The sequence below is a fragment of the Acanthochromis polyacanthus genome, chromosome 2, assembly GCF_021347895.1.
Source record: "Acanthochromis polyacanthus isolate Apoly-LR-REF ecotype Palm Island chromosome 2, KAUST_Apoly_ChrSc, whole genome shotgun sequence".
NCBI lineage: Eukaryota > Metazoa > Chordata > Actinopteri > Pomacentridae > Acanthochromis > Acanthochromis polyacanthus.
This window is the reverse complement of record NC_067114.1, coordinates 37,860,993-37,884,054: the sequence shown is the minus strand read 5'-3', so window position 1 is coordinate 37,884,054 and position 23,062 is coordinate 37,860,993. Positions and strand designations below refer to the sequence as shown.

The 23,062-nt window shown below is 37.7% G+C and overlaps 1 protein-coding gene across 1 annotated transcript in view; it reads left to right on the top strand.

Moving 5' to 3' along the window:
- Positions 1-23,062, top strand: part of LOC110958200 (SH3 and multiple ankyrin repeat domains protein 2) — a 329,760-nt gene that overhangs the window by 3,506 nt on the left and 303,192 nt on the right. The window contains 1 exon segment of the mRNA XM_051937780.1: positions 16,947-17,017. Coding sequence (XP_051793740.1) covers positions 17,006-17,017 — 12 coding nt within the window. The 5' untranslated portion in view covers positions 16,947-17,005.

The window sequence follows — 23,062 nt, the reverse complement described above, 5'->3', positions numbered from 1 at the left end:
TCTGAGATGTTGAGGCATCACAGTTTATGAAAATGACAGGAATTATTTTGGGAAAAATCCGTAAATTAGCTTTAGCAGTTCCTACAAATGATACAAAGGCAGTTTTTTTTAAAAATTCCACCGTCTGATTAATAAATAACCAAATGTAAAACTAACAAAGTGACTGTGACAGTCAGTATACAGTCGATAGAGTTGAGGAAAGCCAAGCAAATGATCAGATGAAAGACAAAATGTAAATAGCAGTAAGATGCTGCTGATCAGCTTTGTCTCTGCATCTCTTGCTGTGTTGTGAAGTTCAAAAGTGTAAAAAAGTGGTGTTGCTTTGGGATTGATAGTGAAGAACTTCTGTTGTTACTTAGTGAGAAAATGTAAAAGTGAGACTGATTTAGTAGCTTTAGCTCATCTCCAGGCTGAGAAAACTATTTCCATACACTGTTGTGAGGAGAGGTGAGGAAAAATCTATGTTGTGTTCTATTCTTCAGTTGTTCTAGCGCTAGGATCACCAGTTCATATAGGTCTACTCTCAGAATTCATACGCTTGTACATGGTTGCACCCTGATCTGCTCTGAATCTGTTATCATCATTTCAGTATAAAATAATGAATATGCAGCAAATATCTTTTTGTGGCTTTTTTAGAATTTCTTTGCACTAATACGGCTAGCATGTACAATCTGTGGCCAGTTTAGTTCATCTATATAATGTGCGAATTATTTTCCCATGTGACTAATTGATTGAAGATGAGGTTTCATTTCAGAAGATTCTCTTTGGTTCATTACAGATCTCTTCATCAGACTTCAAAGTATCACCAGATAGACGTGAAAAATAAACGTCTGTATCTACTCTCAGATATACGTCACTTTGCATGAAAGTGTCTGCGAAATGAAATTGTAGAACTATAAAAATTGCATTTGTTTTCTTTCATCCCTAACAGTCAATTCTGATCATTTCTCTGAGGAATTTTTAGAATGCTAGTGTGACTGAGCAGGAAAACACCTTCTGACATACACACCGCTCTAAAAACAAACACGCACATGCATTTCACAGCTGCACAATGCCATCATTTTGTTTTTCTCCTTGCAAAACTCTCCCTCCTTTCTCTCACTCACACCCTGTGAAGATTCACCTTATGTCTCTCCATTCATTCATAAAAACATCTTGTGTGACCATCTCAAACTGCGATCTTATTTACAGATGCTGCCACTTTGTCCTGAGATAAGACTTACAGCACAGGTGTGTGTTTAAGATGACTCACGGTATTTTTTTGAGAGGGTCTGTGCGGGGAACATAAATTAATTTGAGTCACGCTAAGAGCTCAGCACCTGTTCCATTCTAGGTCTCGACTTGTTGAGTCAGTTGGCTTTGTGTGAGACTGCGAACATCATTTGGTAGGTGGTTGAATAGCTTTATTTGTGATGATATTTGGAGATTTTGATCAGACCAGTTTATACAATAACACATTTCCTGGAGCAACTGAGCATACAGAGAATTGTTGTACTGAGAAAGTAGGATTACTCTTTGGGGACTTTCTTTGGTTGTCTTGAGTTGTCAGGGTTTTTCGCAGCTAAGGTGATTCCTCCGCCAAGGAGGCAGAGCCGCACCGGATTTATAAGACAATTGTTGGTTTATTTGTTTACCTGTCTGTTTGTTTGTTAGCAACATTACTCAAAAATGGACTAATGGATTTAGTTGAAATTTTGCAGGGAAAGTCAGAAACGACACAAAAACCAAGTGATTAGATTTTGGCAGTGATGTGGCTTACAGTCTGGATCCATAGATTTGTTAAAGACTTCTGTATCATTGCGAGAGCAGCACAGCATCACTGTAACAATGGCAAGTGAACACTACATCAGTTTCCTGCTGCCGATCACATGATTGCAATCGTACTACAAATCGAGCACTGCAGACTTATCGGGACTTATCCGTCGGAAATGATACAAGAAAGAACTGATTTAATTGTGGGGGTGTTTCTGAGTCCCATCAATTCCCGCCACCCGCTACATATTAGGTCACGCAATTTGGTATCATGCATAACACACGCCTGTGCTGGACGCAAGGTCATTTTCTTTGTGGGTGCATCTATATTAAATGGCCACATTCTATAGTGCCATGATTTCTGCCACGACGTTTTTCAAGATTTCATGCATCAGAAATGATACGATGACTGAGCAGCCTTGGTGGAGTACTGCGCTCTCCGAGTGCTTTTCTTGTTTATAGCTGTATTGATGCTGGTGATAAACTCTCCTGAGCTACTGCTAGTGATATTTTTGGGCAATTTTCAATGAATCCTTCAATTACTTTTTGAATTTGTCATCTTATAGTCCAAAAAAAAGTCAAAACATAGCGGAAAAATAACGTTTTAAGCTCCCTGATTCCCAAGTCGCTTCTTTAAAATGTCAATACTTCAAACCCCCAAGTAGGACTGCACAATTGATTGAATATTATTCATGTTTTTGGCTTTCAACAAAATAAATGAGGTTGATCAACTGTGAAAATGGCATTTAAAATGCCCCGCTTTTAGAAAACTGAACGTAGAAAACAGCCCATGTAGACCAAATTGCTTTGTGTCAGCTTGAGTAAAGATTAGAGATTAGAACACCCTATTTCACTCTTTTCAAAGTAATTTTTGGTCCCACACCTGCACGTAAGGCATTTATGGAACATCAGTAAATAGCAGAGTTTATTAATGTACAGCACGGGTACAGAATATGAGGTGTTTGGGTACAATTTTATTTCTATTTTGCCTCAGGGAGATGCTCCGAATTCAGGTGAAGATTATAGTAAGTCTTGTTTTGATGCAAGGATTTGTACATTAGCAGCAACGGAGTTGAAAGCAAGACCCTGTTTATTTTATTGTGATGGTGCGACGACGGCTTCTTGTCTTCGGAATCAATTAATAGTTGTGATAACGAATCAAGATCTCACTAATTGCGATTTATTGTTTTGGCTTTAGCCAAAAGTTTGCCACAAGTGCAGTAAATCCTTACATTGTGGAGTCTAAATCAACCAAATGTTTATTTTTTGCTTATTAAATGACATAAGTAATTAATGAGCCTTCATAATTGTTGCTCCATTGTTCGGCCATTGACAGAATCATTAATCAGTTCAATGTTTCAACTTACTTCACCATAGACTTCTTACACGAAACAGGAAAACAGACAGAATGAGCAGATATGTGCTCAGAGTTTGCTGCCCGTCACATTCAGAACGCTTTTTTTATTGATTCCTCCATCTTTGAATTTGAATTAAGGCATCAGCTGCTAATATGTGAAGCTGAGAATGACAAACAAATCCGCATAAGTCAGGCAGATGTGATTCTTTTCAGAATTTACCATTTACTTCTGTTGACACTTGGATTTCATGAAACCGTGCAAATTTCAGCCACCGCATCCCTCATCCTTGACATCCAGTCTGAGTGACTGAGAACTGGCATTTACTCTTGGCTAATTTACCTAAATGTCAGGTGTAAGCATATAGGTGGGCGGACTCTCTCATTTACCTAGAGATGTTTAATTAATGCTTGACGGCTTTACAGCTTGCACCTGCTGCCTTCTTTCTGTGTTACAGTGTGCGTGTCGTGCATCACTCCATGTTTTTTTTTTTTTACAAGATTTTCCAGGAATATTAATTTAGATAGCAGTCCATTTCCTCTCCACCTTCTTTTTGTTTAGTAATCACAGCAGAAGCTGATTGATTCTCGACTGCACTGTGCGGTTCAGCGATGCGGAAAGGTTCTTCTGTACTGATGCTAATCTGAATGAGGTCAGGGGTCGGGGGAGCCATTCCTCAGCTGTTTCTCTTCTTCTCTTCTGGTTTGTTACTTTTCCGAAAGCAGCGGTCTGTTTCTGAGAGGCAGTGACCTGGATGCTGCTACTGTATGAATGATCTGTAAATGTCAAGCTTGTTTTAAGTGCAGTGAAATTTTTCAGGAAGTGATGCCTGTGATGTGAACTCTTCCTCTGCATGTGAAATTAGTCAGTTCAGTTAAGTGGGAGTTTACCAGTGTCTTTGTCAAAAATCATGAACTTGCTGAAATACATATTTTAGGAGTAGGTGAGGTAAATGGTACAGGATGTAGTGCTGCTTAAATAAATAATGGCAGCGTGAGAGTTAATTTAAAAAGTCAGAATATTGTTTGACTCGAGTGCCGTCAAGCTACATTCGAACTGACATTATCATCAACAATACAAGCTTCTTAACATGGGTCAGATGTTATCAGCCAGTCAGATATTTGCAAGTGTAAATTACTTTATGAATTATGTAAGTCTCCTGTTTACCTGTGATCATGCAGGATAAAATGATTATCGCATCTCTGTGCAGTGATTTTCATTCTAAGCCTTTAACATCGTGAGCTTTTATATGCCGTTTATTCAGAATTCAATGGCTCTTCACCAAAGTGGTTGGACACTGTAAAGTAAATAAATAAACAAACTTGTAAGAATCTGACAGCAAGGGTGCCAGACATAATCTGTTTTTTAAAAAATGGCAGAATGCTGTTGCATTTTTAGCTGATCTTAATACAGTAAAATATACGGTCATTCTATTGTCACACATTATATTTGAACAAATGGGTGTCTTTAAAAAACACATTTTTACATTTTTTTTTTAAACCGCAAGCATTCAGATGAATCCTTGTTTTGTGATTGTCCTAGAGTCTGTAATGCTACAAAACAGGAATATGAAAATGTTTACTATTTTTCTGTCCCTAATATAGATTATTTTTAGAATGACAAATATCTGTAAAATAACAATGTTGTGTAAAACCATTCAAAACATTATTTTTTTTTAGTGTGGAGATGGTGTCTTTTGCTCCTGTTGCTTACTGACTGAACGTCGATGCTGCGTTGACAGCAAAACCATTCACACTGTGAGAAGGACTTTTGGTCTACCTGGGCTGCTTGTGCATTCTCATACAGGTTATTGACAATCAGAGTCAAACTATTCACTAAATGCGTTTTGTAGGAAAGCTATCTCACTTGCTTTTAATTTTCTCAGTATAATCAATTTAACATCCACACAGTAGCTACCTCTGAGAACACTGGCATCAAGTTACCAGCATCTGGGAATTTGATGAGTTTAACAACCTCTGGGTCTGTTTGTGTGGAAATACACATGAATACCTTTGGCTATTTAAAAGCTTACAGTTTGGATCATCGTACTGGGACATAAAAATGACATGAAATACAACTCATCAGATAAGAAGAGTAGAAAAACATGACAAACTTTTAATGTTGGTTAAAGAACAAAGGGGTCGAGTTGCAGTTGGACCCTTTGAACTCGTGACCTTAGTATACCTTAAATCCTGCCTAGAATGTTGTCCTGATTCTTTTAAGGCAGCTCAAGGGACTTGTTTAAGGACTTGTGTGGTTTTGGGTAAATCATGTGATGAAAACTGCTGACTGTTACAATGTTCAACCAAAACTACCGGCTTTCCCATACAATTAACAAGTGCTTGAAAAGCCTAAGTCTTATCCTGTCTGTTGTATGTGTGCTACATTTAAAACCATGCATGTAGTGCTGTTGTCGTTCCCCAAATTGACACTGCACTGCCTTTTTTTAAATCCAAATGGGGAAGTAGAATTTCTCAATTTATTATCTGGTTAAAATCCACACACGTTTTTAAGCAGTTCAAGATCCAACCATCATTAAAACATATTCTTAACAAGAGAGCCAATAACATTTATTGGAATGGTCAAATATATATAGTAACATGGAATGGGTAAATATATGTTGTAACATTTAAGGTGTTTAACTGATTCACAATGCACATGCAAGAAATCATTCCACCTTAAAAGTTGCTTGTAGCCTCTCAGCGACAGAGGGAATTCAATATTTTATTTTTCCACTGAGATCGCATTTAGTAGTAAATATGAAAAGGAAGTTAAACATCCATTCATTTATCATTCACTGCTCTGAGTGTTTCTTTATTTGTGATACATTTGCATACAAGTCTTACAAAGGCAGCCTGTTAAGTTGGACAGCTTGTGCTGCATCCACAGAGCCCGCAGGAAATGAAAGCTTGCTGCGCTGCTTTTTCATCACTCAGCTTATTAATTGAACTTCACCTCCACCTGCACTGAAACCTTCCCACAGATGGATGTTTTGAATGCAGCTTTATTAGCAGACACGAGTTAGTAAATGGAATCATTCAAAAGTGAAACTCCTGCTTGTGTTCATTCATCTGTATTGCTTAATATTGTACAAATTACAGCTTAATATGTTTATTACATAATCAATATTACTTAACTAGATGTTTGGCTGATATAATTCTCAACAGGATGAAACTATTCATAAAATGACGGATTTTTCTTTCTCATAATAAGCTTTTGGTGGATGACTACACATGACAGTAATGAAAATGGCAGATGTCTATGCCTTGTCAGGACATTTCTGACCATTTGATGAACAAAAAATATTTTATGTTTGAGTAAATGAAACCCCTGTAAACAAAACTCCTCAATTCTAACATATTTTACTGATGTTGCTTTTTCTTTGGTGCTGACTTTAACCTCTTTGGAGGATATCAAAAATGTTTCTCCACAGGTAAAACCCTGGGTGAGAGTAACATTAACGGTGCGTTTGCTCACATGCATCATAGGTATGAACAATTAATTGATGTCATATCGAAATTGCAGTTTAAGATCTACATTATGCAGCATTTCTGACCTAGTTTTTAAACTGTTGTGGCAACGGTTTTACAAATTTATGCTCCCATCCTTGTGGGACCGTCAAACTTTTGCTGGTATCTTATTTAGTTGTGCTCTTTTATAAATATTTAAAATCTCTTACTTAATGACTGAACTTAAGGTTGACTTAAAAGATATGTTGCAAATGAAGTTGCTATATTTGTCATAGAAAGTAAATGTATATTTAAAGAGATATTTTCCCAAAATTATTTAGCTTTAATCATAGCTGTGCACCTCTAATTAACAATCTGAACCCCAAAATTACCGTCAATTATGTCATGTTGCACATCCAAAAAATGTTAATACGCAGTAAATATTCATATTTTCAACCCTTTGATCTGATCTAAACATGTCATCTGTGATGGGCGATTCTGTCTAAAGCTTAACAAAATCAAAGCGTATTAAAATCGATTTATTCTACATGCCTTCTTGACAAATTTGACAAAAATAAAACTGATAGCACCATATTTTACAAAATACTGAATTTTTCTATGCCCCTCTGCGCAAACATGAAATCATTAGTGACTCAGCTGCAGTCGTAAGACTGAAATGCTGGGGCATTTAGGCAGAACAAGGATAAACTGCAGACTGTGTTTACACAGAGCAGAGAGGAGATAAGAATGGAAACAAGTAAAAATGTAAATCTATAGCATGTTGAGACCTCAGTTTTTTACAGTATTGAGAACACACACAAATTTGTAGTAAACTTAATGGACACTCGGAGTGTAGAGATCTCCACTGAGACCAATGCTTCTCACAGCTGTATGAAAAATTATCCAAATCTGCACAAAAATGATCCTTTTTCCATGGTCCGCCAAATTTCATGGAATTTGTCTTGGTAGTTTTTGTGTAATCTCGCAGAAATGAAATTGTGCTTCCTTGGCAGAAATAAAAATGTAATTTATACACTATTGCATGGACAAATCTGTAGTGGTAAAAGAGCTACTATCTTTCTTACTCGTTGCTTGCTTTTATTTTAACGGGTAAACAGACCAGGCTCATGGGCCTTTTCTCCTTGATTGAAATAAAAGCATGTGAGATGATGTCTCCTCTGGTGTTAGGGTTGTTGAGTCACTTTGGAAAATGTAGGAAGTCAGAACTCCACCGGCACCTTACCATAATAAAGATAAATGTACTAGTAACAGACAGAACAGCAAATGGAAGACCTGAGCTCTGCCGACGCCTCGACCAGTAGAAATATACTCTTGAGTCTCCAGAGAGCTTGGCCCATTTCCTGCTCATTTATCTCAGCTCTGACACGAGACCCAGGGAGGGGCCAGCAGGAAGTGTGAGCGTATTTGAGAGGGAGGGAGGGGGATGCAGCTTTAGATTTTTTCATCAGCAATGATCAAAGTCAAACTTGGGGACATCTGAGGCCAATCCCTCGATCAGCCCTGAAGGATTTACACAGGGAGAGGAAGAGAGCACAAATGAGGAGGGTAGGAAAACTATGAAAGTGAGTACATAGACAAACAGAAGATGGGAGGGAGGAGGTGGATGACAATCTGTTATGCATCCAAACTTTCTCATCTCTCTCCCACTCCCTTCCTCTTTTTGTTTTACCTCTCCTCTCTGCTCGCCCACCCAGCCTTTTTGTGGCCTTCTCCTGCTGTGACTCGCATCTGCTGGGAGAAAGAAGCTGATCTTTAGTCTTGGCAGGGAATCCCCAGCATGCCCACTGGCTTCTCAGACAGGGATTTGTGACGTAGTGCATTGCGACAGAGGACTGATACTAGTTCTATGCATTAAGCTTATTACCTGTAGCCTTTTTTTTTGTTTTTTTATAAAGAAAAGTGAAAGTTCAGAAAATGAGGGACAAATATACAGTCATCGAAAATTTTTTAGACCACCCTTGTTTTCTTCAATTTCTTGTTCATTCTAATGCCTGGTACTACTAAAGGTATATTACCTGAAAAATACAATGAACATGACAAAAATTTCACCTGATTCCATATTACTTTGTGTCCTGTTTGACATGCTTACGCTTAATTGCTTTCCCAGGGTGTATAAGGGGATGTTTCATGTCATACGTGGCACTCTCCATACAAAGGCATACAGTGGTTTCCTGCTTACACATAATGCTCTCACATAATGCCTAAAACATTAAGAATTATGTGAAACTACAAAGGCAGCCATCTTGACACTGCTGGAGTGAGAGACGGGTAGTGAAAAACTAAAGATCTCAAGACAGCCATTCATTACACCAAGAAAAAACAAGTCCAACATGGTTCTACCAAATTGCTTGCTGGTCGCAGCAGGAAACATCTTTCTACCCCATGAAATGACTGACACTCATCCGTTCCTGTGTCAGGAATCGTCATCAGACCTTCGGGGACCTTAAAAATGAGTAGGCACTGTCAAGAAATGTGACTTGTTCAGCAAGAACAGTTTGAAACTGACTTCTTGAAGCTGATCAGAAGTCACACAGGGCGCAGAAGAAGCCCTTCATCGACGAAAGACAGAGGAAAGAGCGTTACTCTTTGCTAGGGATCACAAGGAGTGGACTTGATGATTGGGATAAGGTTCTCTTCAGTGATGAATCCAATTTTCAGTTGATGTTCACTCAAGCCAACTTACTGGTTAGGAGGAAGCCTGGAGAAACCTACAGACCAAACTGTCTTGCCCCTACAGTAAAACATGGGGGTGGATCAGTGGCGATCTGGGGTTGTCTCAGTATGGGCAGAACAGGGCAAATGCAATTGTGTGAAGGGCGAATGAACCAGGTCATGTACAGGGCTGGTCTTGAAAACAGTCTTCTTCCATCAGCTGGAAAACTCTTTCCTGCCTCGAACGACTGGATTTTCCATCAAGACAATGCCCCTTGCCACACGGAAAGGTCAGTTTAAAGCCTGGATGGAGAACCAGAACCTTGAAACCATGCCTTGACCTGCTCAATCACCAGATCTAAATCCAACTGAAAACCTGTAGAAAATCATCAAACGCAAAATGGAGAACTGCAAGCCCCAGAACAAAGCAAATTAGTTTGAATTTGTGCAAAAGGAATGGGATGCTGTGACACCAGAACAATGTCAGGAGCTGATGGAGAGCATGCCAAGATGCATGGCTGCAGTCTTCAAAAACAATGGTTATACAGTCAAGTACTAACTCATGTGTGGATCATGTGACAAAAACAGACAAAGAAAACATGGAATACCTAAAAGCTGTTTTTGGCAGCATGATGTCAAAGCTATTGATGTAAGAACTGAAGTGATTTTGGTTATCAAGAAAACCATGGAAAATGGCCAGATATCAGCTCTTAAATGAAACTCTTATGAGCTGTTTCTGTTGTTATTTGTCCAAACAAATATACCTTCAGTTGTACCAGGAATTAAAATGAACAAGAAATTGAAGAAAATACGATCGGTCTAATAATTCTTTCCATGACCATGCATGGATAAGATTCAGTTAGGCTTTGTCGTGTGTTCTTGGAAAAACTTGTAATCATTTTTGTCTTCGTACTAGTGGTGAAGTGATTCCATTAAAACATGTCAACATATCTTAACTAATCTGTATTTGTATATGAATAGCTAATGTCAAAGTACCAACTTTTTGTTCCGGTATTTGAAGATTTGTTCGTTGCATAGTTAACAAAGCTGCAGTAGAAGGTGTGATCAAAGACTGTGGCTACAAAAACCAAACGCAATACCTGATTTAAATTTGCCCGTCATCCCTGTCGAAATAGTCTCCTTGTGCAGCGATACAGAGCTCCTAGCACTGCTGCAACGCTTTGAACAGCTGCTGGAAGTCCTGTTATGAAAACATGTCAAGCATCATGGGTATGGATCGCATCTACTGTGTCAAAATGGTGACATAAATGTTATTTTGGTTAAGAGGAAGAAGTCACAAGGAGCCAAATCTAGCAAGTAGGGCAGGTGGAGATGTTTTATGTGTTGCTGTGGCCCCAAACTTGTGCATAATCAAAGCACCGCCTTGCCAGTCCAACCCTGGGGGACCAATTCATGGTGCACAACTATGTGAATATTGAAGAAAACAATGACCATGCTTCTTTTGGTCCTGGTTTGATGCCGCTTTTCCAATTTTGAAGACTGCGGTTCTTCCCATGTGAAAACTGCTGTTTCTTGATGGTAGCCGCAGACCCACAATGTCACCAGGAATGATTCTCCACATGATCATGCAGGAATTTGCAAATGTACACCTACTAGTGGTCACAAAAAATTGTGCAACACCGATCCTGAATTTGATAGCACGGTAACGTGGTCTCCTGATGCTCGGTTGATGTGCAATAGTTTTGCAACTGTGTGATTGAACCACATACTCTGTTCACTATTCTGTCCACTAATCAACACAATCATGATGTAAAGAACAAGTTGTACTAATAGGCTTGTTTCAGAAAGGCTTGATTGCTCTTGGAGGAGGAGTTTACTGTTATTTTTTACTACAGTAATTGTAGTATAAAAATTAATGCTAGCACACATCCAACTCTGCAACTTGCCTTAAATCTCTCGAGTATTATTATTGTTATTATTTTTTGTCTCTTGTAGCTGATAGTTTTGGTTTTACACAACATTTATGATGGTTATGTGTCACCTCTTATCAGTCTTATCTCCAGTGACTGCAGGCAGCTGTTTTTAGCAAACAAACGGTGGTAATCTCACTCGGCACATGCCTGCACAATATGAGGAAAATCTTAGATATGAGATAACGATGTTCAATATTGCAAATGATGATATGACTCTTGATAAATAAATATTAGAATAAATATTAGAATTGATACACGCTACAATTCCTCTTTCTTAGGTTACACTGTAAAGATAAACAAGAGAACATTAAGCAGCCCATGCCCACAAAAAGAAATTAAATAATTCATCTCAAACATGCTTATGGTAAACAAAGAGAGAGCATTACCTTAAAGAGACATACCTTTAAGAAGCTGAAGTTTAATTTCTGTTTCTTTTTGTTCAGATGAGGCTGGGACAAATGGTGTGAATGCATGCCACTTGTAACTGTAAATATTTTTTCTTATTCATTGCATTTCTCTTGATTGGGCATGTGATGATGCTAATATAATTTGCTGCTCAGCACCAGACACCAACGGTTTAACACTGAATGCAAATTTGGTTGTGGTTGTTGGTTGTCTTCTGCTGATGTTCTTAATTTTGAAATAATGGCAATACATACATTTTTCAGATTCCCTGTGAAAAATTTCAGTTTATTTTGAGGCATAACTGCAGCTTTTCTGCATGTGCAACATCAAGATGAATATTTCATTCATTTTTTGAGTGGAGTTATGCAACAAGGGGGATATTATTGTGCGGCGTGTTCGACCAACAGTGCTTTAACCCCTTTTCCTGCTATAAATGTAACTGTTTACTATAATTTGTTCATGTAAAGCAGTGTATTTGCTTTGTTTTCCTGCTGCTTTCAGTGCACCCTGCTAGCTGGTCATATGCATTTCACTTGGTCCTGTCTCTAGATGCATTCCCCATGTGCTTTATTTTCTCCTCCAGATTGACCAATCGCAGAGCTTCAGGCTGCCACACAGGACAGCGAGGTCACAAAACCATGAAATCCTAGTTTGATTATAAATACGTCCCCACGCAAAATGCTCTGAAGCAGTGCAATGGGTATGCAGTCGCCATGGTTACCTACTATATCATGAGCTCTGTTACTGGGAAGCCCATTTGGTGCCCTCCTGAGGAGCTGGTGATTCAGTAGTAAGACTGAGCAGCTTCAAGATGATGCTTTTGTTTTGCAGTTGTCTGCAATCTACATTTTACATTAACTTCAGATTTAGTGATAAGGAAATTACTGCTGTGGTGTTTCTGCAGTAGATAACAGATCGACTTTTAATTAAGCCGCCGGGTTTTGCTGGTTTTTGCGTCGCTTGTGTTTTCAAAAATCGAGATACAGCAGAGATTTGCAAGTAGATGGAACTCTTTGGTTTCCCAGACATTTTGGCTGCTTTAAAGCCAACTGTCTTAAGTGCCTCTGGAAAAGTTTCATCAAGTCTGAGAACATATTGCATACTTTAAATGGAAACTCTGCATTCAGGAGATTTTGTGGATGTGAATGTAGATACGCCTATCAAGTCCAAAGGGTTTGTTAGTATTGGAGAAGAATGTTTTGAACAACTTGTTGTCAGACCACTTGAGAAATCAAATGTGTTTATGCCTAATCCGAACACTAACACTCAAAGAACGCAGTAAAAAGGCTGCTATCATCGAGAGGGGGGAAACGTGATATGGTTTACATTTGGAGATAATAGTGTGTATTTTCAGATGGTGTCTTCTGAAAGTCATTCATTGTGTTTTCGCATAGAGAAAGTTAAGAAAGGAGCGAGTTAGAAAAGTTTGAATCCACTAGAAGGATGTCACAGCCTCCTATTCCAAAGTTTTCAGGGTTCCAGAACAACTTTTTCAGTGCTACAAATTTTCTCAGCTGGTGGCACCGCAACTCAGGCAGATATGCAACCAAAAATGACTTTGAGCCTAGTGACTTTATCTACATGAGAGAAGCATTTTGAATGTTCAGTATTGCAGTTGACCATGATTGTTTAATTGTGGGAAGCAAAAATCATGATTGCGTTTAATGTCTATTAAATTCTGTAGACCTAGAACTACATTAGCTGCTGTGATTGAGCATTGTACTTCTTTTTTCTTCAGCTGGTATCTATCTACCGGGACCTGCACTCTCATTAGGTATGTTTATCATCAGGACCACTCCCTCTTCACCAGTCCTCTCCTCTTTCCTTTTGTTTTTTTAATTTCATTAAAATTAGCGATAGACTCCCTCATGTTTGGAACAGGGTAACAGCTAAATGCATAGTTTTGTGCACCGAAAAAGGGGAAACTGTGTGAGTCAGTGAAGAAGAAAAGTACTGTTTTCGAACACGATGGCTAGTACATTAGTGACCCATACTGGTCGGAGGGGCACTGAAAAGAAAAGGTCACATATGGAACAATTTTAGTCTTTCTGTTTACTTACTACAGTTAAACTTTATGCTAGTCTACAGCACAGTGTATATAATGCAGTCTCACACCGTTATGTGTAATAACTACTCTGGTCCAATGCAGAAAACATTTTAAAATCAGTAAAATTGTGAGATGTCTACGTTTATGGACCTGTTCTTGTCTATTGGCCTGTGTTAATGACATGTGAACTGCAACTTTATTTTGTTTTGCACTTTGAAACAGAAGCAAACTCTGCATTAGGAGGTTGGATGAGTGATGGTGGAAAACAGAGCTTTCAATCGGGAGACTGGAGTTTGAGCCCGTTCTTTTTCTCACATCGGTTTTTCACATTATCAGTTCATTTGCTGGTTGCCTTTGTTTATGCTACAAAAGTAGTGGGCTATAGCTTTAGATTGACATGTACTCATGCAGATGCCAACGCCAAAACTCTGGTTGTTTTCTCGGTCGGAGGGGTGACGAGTGCCATCGCAGCAATAGACCCTAAAAAAACATTAAGCATCACACAGCTTTATAACCTTTTTTTGTGAAAATAATACATTAACTGTGGACTGTGACAGCACTGGTGTAAAACACAAAATTGCAGGAGCTTCCCTTTACAAAAATTAGTACTTCTTTGAATATTGGTGGTTAGTACTTTTATTATTTGGTTTATTAATCCATATAAACACTTTTGTTCACAGGATGGCACATCACAGTAATAACACTAATTTCATACATTGTCAAGATGTTTACCTAAACATATGTAACTTAAACGTGAACAATATAACCATAAAACTTAAACTGCGTAAACTAAACCAATAATGAGCTCTAACCCTAACCTGTAAATGCCCCTTTTGCAAAACTTTACCTAAAGTAAAAGCTAAACTGATTGTAAAAATAACTAAATATGTCTTGGATATATACAGTTAATAAAAAACTTGGTTCAAGAAACACAAAGACTGAAGAAGTCCAGCAGTCTGTCTGAGAGTCTGAATCAAATTTAACTTTAAAGGGGGTTCTCTGTGCTCATGTTTATTTTTCATTTCCCTGAAGAGAAAGGAGGGAAGCCGTCCTCTCTGGGTTTTACACCGACAGCGTTCAGACGGTAAACAACAACTTCTCAGGGCCACTTGGGATGCCTTCACTGCTCGTTTTCTGTTCAGTTCATGAGGTTATTGCATGTGTTCTGCTCATCACAACTTTACTTGTTTTCAGTTTAAGCTACCATGGCATCACTTTTCCATTCTCTCTCATTTGCATTATTTAAAAAGACAAGAGGTTTTAACAGCAATTAGTAAAAAAATGCATGCAGTTTGATGAGGTGCTACTTTGTTGGTCAAAGCCTCACAGCACAGAGGTGTGGAAATTGAACAATTAACATATATTTAAATACAGTTAACATTTAATCCTGTTTGAGGTGTTTTATGTATGCATGACTATCAAACTGAAGTTATCTGTTGTCTGATCAGATCTGTAAAAATGTGGGTGTGCTGGTTATATGATGAATAATTTTTAAATTCTACTTGAGTTGAACAGGCTTAATTGTGATCAGCAATAATCAGCTTGTTGCTTGGTCAGTATATCTTTTAACCACTTGGTTTTTCATGTATTTTTTCCCATAAATTAAATAAAATTAAAAAAATTAAACAAATAAAAACAAATTTCTCTCCTGTACAAGAGTCTTTGCTATGATTGGAGTTCACTGGTCTCACTACTGAAATGTAAGAAGATTAGATTCTTCATAGAATCTTCCTGAGACCAAGATTACGATTTGTGATTTAACTAAACAGGTGAATTCTGTAAAATTAAAGGTTAAAAATTATTTACATTTTTTAGTCATTTAAAAAAAAAAAGACTGTTAATAGATAATTATTTTACAGTCAAATGTATTAATAGAATAAATTAAAATAGAGATAATAGATGAGGATATTATTTTGATTTTTTTCATGTGATTTTATTCTTTGAGAATCTGAAATTTAACAAAGGAAACATCTGTAAAGTAACAGTAAATTACAAAAAAAATAGTTCTAAGTTTAATTTTTGCAATGTAAACTGACAGGAATAAGGCAAGCTGGAACTTCTACCGATGGAATTTCGACCCAGTATCCAAAGTCAAGGCTTTGACTATTTTTATAAATTACAGAATTGATTTCTTGGTTTTTAATAAACATGCTAATAAAGTTCTAAAAACATGCCAATATGGACGATTAAGTGTAAATTGGGGAGAGTGGCCTTGTCCCCATTTCACAATAAATCTACAGACAAATTGTTAAAAAATATTAAAAAAGTGAATAATGTGAGTTCAGTCTAAATATTACACTGCGCATCTGTGTGCTCATGCAGCTTGGAAACCTCTGCTTTGCTCTTTAGCCTTTCAGTCATTATTTCCTCTATGTTCCACAGACACACTGTGTTGAAGTGCCTGCAGATATGACGGATGATGTTTGACTGTGGAAAGAACAGAACTACTGATTTTTATTCTCTCTTTGATCTTCAGCTGCTTACTTGTTTGTTTTACCCCCTCCTCGTCCACTTCCCTCCCATCCTGAGAGATTTGACTGTGCGCGCAGGCAGTTGCATCAACAGCAAGATCTCTGTAATCAGCTTCTATTGAGCATAAATCTTGAATGCAGTTATTGTACAGGAGGCTCATTTATTATGTATCAGCTGTAATTCTAGGTCAGCACCTCGGTGTGTTAACAGACAGACAACGGAAATAATTGCGCTTCAGGTTGTGTCTGAAAACTGTATTTTCCCAAGTGTAATTTTGGAAGCTTAGAAACTGCATTATTAGATGGATCTGACATAGACTGTTTTGTCATTTCAGTTAAGATGGCACTTCATGAAACGAGCAGAATTTCTCGTAATATTGGGAGTTTCCTCGCACAGCAGGAAGCATTACAGAGTACATAAAATAAACAAAGCAGTGGCAGAAATTTAGAAAAGATAACCCCTCCTCCACTCAGCGTTTTTCTCTTCAGGGACAGAAGTGGGGAGAAAAACTGTTGTAGGTGGACGGACTGATGTGATTAATGCTGATGCTTTGTGTTTCACATGTTGCATAATCATAAATGGGATTTGCATGTAACAAACACTCCCTATTACTCAGTTTAGAAATCTTAGAAGGGACAAACAATTTCCATGTACGTAACAGTATCCTGACATGTTACAGCATGGAGCAACACATGCAGATTGCAGCACAACTACATGGGATGTTTTTGTAGCTCTGTACCTGTCACTGTAAATATGAAATATTAAAGCTCATAGTATTCAACATAGAAGTTTGTAGAAAGCTCTAGTGATTTGTTTTCCTGTAGACATCTCTCCCCTCTCTTCTTTCCTCCCCACTCAGGGAGCCTCGGTGCATCTGTGGAACCTCCTCCTTGAGAGAGCTTTTCTCCTCTGGATGTTATGGCTGAAATGGTACGTAGGCTCGGCCAAAGGCTTAGACTGTAGTTTGAATTAAGGCAATGAATAACAAATAGGAAGAGAGAAGAATGCTTGGGAATGCATGCCACTTTTTTTAATCTATCACTTCAAGCTGGGATGGGAGAACACGGAGCTGAAAAGAGATGTGTGTTTTTATGAAGATGACATCTGCTTGGGAAAAATACCTCCCTTTACATGGAAATACTTTGATCATGTGTGAGTCAAGGGTCACTTAGGGATTGGTGATGTGCATAACATTTTTGATTGTGGAATATTTTCTGGAAACTCTCTTCTCTGGAAAATCATCAAAAGATAAAATACCCCAAAGAAATAAGTAGTTAAAACAGCTAAAAGTAATGGCTAATTTTGTCTGAGTCTGATAAAATATTATCTTAAAAATGCAGCTAGTTGTAAAAATCGTATATCATATTCATTGATCTGTGACAGTTAGGATTTTGTTCTAAAAGTTCATTTAGTCATACTTCTATCACCAAGATATTTATAAAAGAAGGTCTAAGTTTCTGGGTTCATTCAGTGAGTTACTTGTGGTTTGTTTTTCAGCTGATGAATCCAGCATGTAGAGTAGAAAATCCTGCAGCAAAATAAGAGAAACCAATTCAGCGTTCACTGAATCAGATGAACCATTTTTTAAAAGTTATTTTTTGGCTTTATCGACAGGCTTCAACAAGCTTGGATTCAAACCCATGGCCAGTGCTATTGCCCCTATTTACAGGCTGCCCGCTTAACCTGATGAGCTACCAGGGCACCCATCAGATGAGCAACCAAATTTCTTTTTTTTGGAACTTAATTTTTTATTGAACACATATTTATATATAAAAATATATTAAAAAAAAAACAACATTTAGGAGATGCTTTCGTACTTCACAATAATAATACAGACTACACTTGACAGTCTTTACATTTTCCATGGCATTCTTCCTTATTTCAGTTTTTTATAAGTCCGTCTTATAGTTCTCAATTCGCCCTGCTTATAGGTCGTTTCATTTGCCCCTGTGCATAACAAAAAACATTAATTCCATCAATTGTAGAAAGATACTTAACTGAACATGTTAACATCATCACAGTACCCATATTATGATTGTTGTCAGGGTTATATATTTCCAAAGAAGTATCAACATCTATGTAACTTCACCTATATAATGGACCTCCGTGGTCATCCTGATCTAAACAAGTGTATTTAAAACTAATACCAATAAGTAAGAAAAAAAGATAAATAAATAAAAATAAATAAATATAGAGGTACCTAGAGTCCATGATAGTTTGAATTACTGATTATTTGTCATAAAATCTTTCAGTTTTCCCCTGTAACCTTGCTGTAATTTTCTCCATAATCAAAACATTCCTTAGTCTTTCTCTCCATTCCGTTATGCTAGGAGGCTGTGGCTTCAGCCAGGATGCTGTTATTGTTTTTTTGCAATTAAAAGCAAAATTCTCAACAAGTAAATTAAGTCTTTGTTGATACATTCTTCAGGTGCTATACCTAGTATAAAAAGTGAAGGATCCAAATTAAAATTAATGCCCAAAATTATATTAATTTCATTTTGAGCCAGTTAATTTAAAGCCCTTTCAAAAACAATTTTGGCTTTTCTGGAGCTGCATGAATGCAAATTTAACAATTCAATCCCAAATTTGTCCACATGGGGACCATATAGGAACCATATTGGCTCCTACAGTAATGTAGTAATGTACCCAACAATAATCCTACTAAACCCTGTCATAAGGACAAGGAAAGTATCACGTACGTAAAATCACAGTCACATTGAAATGTGCATTCTCTCTGTGTCTCTGCTGGTATGTTGTTCTTTGTAATGTACTTACTTTAATCCAGTAATGGGTTATTGGAGGGGAGAAACATATCTGACATTTAGCTTGGTCACTAATGGGTGTTGGTGTAACTGCCTGTACTTGATCCATGATCTGTAGGAATTGCCACACAGAGCTTGAAACACATGTACATTGCAGATTGAGTGCACAGTTTAACCATCATAGTGTGAAGTACAGTTTGGCTCCTACTGTTGCTTCTTAAAGTGACTATAAGAGCACTTGGTGAGCACAAACCTCCACCAAGGCCAATGTCTTGTCTTGTCTTAGTGATTGAAAGAAAGTGGTATGGATCCACATTAAAATGCTCCAATTTTTTACCCAGACAAACAAATGGAAGGTGTGGAATAATATAATAATGATAATAAATGTTCAATATTTCTATAGCACTTCTCAGAAACAAAGTTGCAAAGTAGTTTACAATAAAACAAATGTCAACTTAGACAAACGATTAAAACATTTTTAAACAAATACAATCCTAATTATGCACCATAACTGGATAAAACTGTCAAGTCATTTTTTAAATATTGAACATTTAAGACCAAACCATTGCATCAAAACCGCTTCTCATAAAAAGGTTATGATTGGCATTTTGAAAGTAACCTAACAAGTGTAAATATTGGGGTTATTTATGGTGGGATTTAACTTGAATAGTTCATATGTTGGCATTAACCTTACAAAAATGAAAAAAAGCTACTTTAATTGTCTATAATACATATTAAAGGAATGACTCTATAGTGTCACTAAATATGGAGAATAACATAACTAATGTAATAATATAGCTACGACAATAACATATTATAAATTGGGGAACCTGATCATATCTAACGTCAGTATTAATGCTAGAACCTACATTTGAAATAAAAATATGAGCTTTAAACACACACATTCTCGTAATTCCCAAAATCTGAAGTTGCAGTGATCCGCTCCAAAGCTGTTGTGTATTCACATGAATGAGGAAAGTTGTTTAAAGCACTTGACAGTGACAAACATGGCTGTGTTTGTCCGTCCCCCCCTTGATATGAACAAAACCATGAGTTTTGGGATGTGTTGCTGCTATTAAAATTAAAAGGCCATTATGTTCACACAGTTTCTGGAAAGTGGGGCGCTGTGTGCAAGCCACAGTAACACCTGTATCTTGTGTCTCAATGGGAAGAATTCCCAGCAGCCGTCCTTCAGGTCTGCAGGGAACAAAGTGTGAGATTAAGTGACTGACTCATCCAGGCAGCAAGATTCAGTTGTCCTGCTGCGTTGTCCCTGAAGTCGGCAAAGTCCTACATTGTTCATCTGGTACGAACGATAACCCTGAAGCAACAAGTTAGCACTCATTGTTCCGCTGTCCAGACACTTTCTCGCAGCATTGCCCTTGAGTCTGAACAGGTCATACATTAATCACAGATATTTCTTCCAGAAGACGTAGCTGTTATTTCACTGTGTGAAAACACTGATGTGCTCTGGGTTGTTTAAGTGCAGTACTCACAGATATTCCAGATATTAAAGGGAGTAATGCTGAATACCTGCTAGAAATGAAGCGACACGACAATGGAAATGCTGATATTTTATTTCCTTTGTACTGTTACCAGAGGAGAGTTCTTTTTGTTACTGTACCATGTTTTCATGGTCATTATGCCACATTATCCAACCACACACCAGCCTTGTGAGTGCTGCTGCATGATGTGCGTGTTTTTATTCACTAGGTTTGTCTCGCAGTCTTTAAATCTGTGTCATTTCTCCCATGCAGCTCCATTGATTGCCCCCCCCATCACTCTGCATGGCAGTGATTGGACACTTTTTCCTTCACTTGTCTCGTCTCCCCACTGTTCCCAGCAGTAGCTGAAAGACACCGCTTTAACATAATTGTCTGTGCTGCTGCCAGCCACATCCTCCATTTTCCCTCCACATTTTAGTTTAATAGTATGTTTTATTTTTCTCACGATGTTCTCTCAAAACGTTGCAACGGGATGTGTGATAAGAGCGCTTTCCTATTGTAGCAGTTTCATTGTGAATGTGATGAGTTGTTTTTCTTTTTTAAATTGGACTAATTCAGTCTGGACCCAGATGGCTGCTTAACACGCGGGACACAAGCATGCAAAGTCTGCTAGGCAGATGACAATATGACTGCTTTGAGATAAAAAGTGGGACATGAAAAAAACACTGGAGGTCTGAGTGTGTATGTGGGTGGTGGGGTCCAAGTTTTTTTAGTGTGCAAATAATTTACCAGCCAAGTGAGCAAATCTGGCAAAGAAAACTGAGAATGAGGGCTCAAGTTTCAGGCAGAGCAGAGAATAAATCAAAGAGGGATGAAGACAGAAACTGAGGGTTCTGGTTCTGAGTCATGGTCCTTTGGGCCTAAAGTACCGCTGGTTTTCAAATTGCAGCAGTTGCAGTCCCTGATTAGATGGCAAAAATGAAAGCAGCAGGACTCTGGGCCAAGCTGAGGACAACCTTGAAGTAAGGCGATAACCTCATAAGAGAGAGTCAACGCTATCCGTAAAGCCGAGGCAATTCCATCCAAATTTGAACTTTCTTGAAATTGGAGCTTTGACTTCCAAACTCAGCTGTGTTCCCTGAGGTGATTTTGATAATAGATTAAAAGTTTGAGGAACTTTTTAAAGAAAGAAATTCAAAATTGTTTGATTCTACTTTCTTAAATTTAAATGTGTTCAGCTTTCTTTGCTCCTCTGTGACAGTAAACTTAATATCTGAGTTGTGGACAAAACAGGATATTTGATATCATTCTTGGTTTGGGAAACACAGATCAATATTTTTCACCATTTTTGACTTGTCATAAAAAATGAACCTATCAATTAATCAAGAAAGAAAGCCCTAATAACAGTACATTTTTGCTAAATGATTCAGAACTGTATGTGGGGCTCAAAATTGTTTTCTCTTCATGATCATTTTCTACTGTACACTGTATCTCGGATGCTGTGTGTGGAAGCAGTATGCATTTCACATCAGTGTAAACTGACCCACTTTGGTGGGTGTGGTTGGCCTTTAGTTTACCCAAGAAAAAGGTCAATGAGCAAGACGAGTCACAAATTCAAAGGGAGTCCAGTGGTGTTTAAACCTGTGCTGCTGTTGTGTTCGTTTATGCAGTTAAAGTTGCACGGTGTTGTACTTGTTCAAGTGGGGCATTGGTGTAGTTCAGAGGTGAAGTGGTGGATATATTCTTGGAAGAGAAATAGGAATGTACCTTAAGATTTAAGTTCTGCTTAATTGTTGTGACACCTGGGGTTTTAAATACTGAATATTTTCAAATAAAAACCAGGAGTCTGTTAAATCTTAACTCTCCGATATGGCTGCAGACATGATCAACCTGAATAAATACTGGCTAATCAAAAATACAATCATGTAAGACAAGATAAATCCTTTATTTCTCCACACACCAGGGGAAATTCATATTGTTACAGCAGCTTACGTAGCAATAAACGTAGTAATAGAAATAAAATAATAATAAGAATAGTAGTAATAACAATAACATTTACAATATGTACAGGGATGAGAACTGAGGATGAAATAGTACAGTATTTAGCTGTAAGGGATTCACAATAAAAACCCTGTTAAGAAATAAAGCAGCTACTAGGACTATTCACCTCTGAAAAGCTAAGATGTCAAATTTAAAGCAGTTTCATCCCAAAGTGGATGTATCAATGAAGTTCTTTCGTACTCAGTTCAGTGTTTCCCCTAGGATTGGTGCCTTGGTGTAATGTATGTATTTTTGTTGTTTTCGCGTCGGTCGTTGTCGCCGTCGTACAAAAACTCGAAATAAGAACAGATGTGGGAACAGGATCTTCAAATCAATATTTCGGAATCTTATTGGGAAGATATTTTGAAAAAAATTCACTCATCGTCAATATGTGCAAGACACTGTCTGATTCAATTTAAAATAATACATAAAGTGCACTTAAGCAAATCCAAATTGTCGAAGATTTACCCGTCAGTAGACCCCATCTGTGATCGTTGTAAATTAGCGGAGGCTACTTTGATTCACATGTTTTGGTTCTGTTCCCAAATACAACAGTTTTGGGGAGGTGTATGCGAGGCCTTTTCAGCTGTATTTGGAATTACTGTGGTTCCTCACCCATTTTTACTTCTTTTTGGGGTTAAAGTGGAGGGTTTGATTTTGCCCCTTGGTGGTCAACAGATTGTTGCCTTTTCAACCCTCTTGGCAAGACGCTTGATACTTTTGAAGTG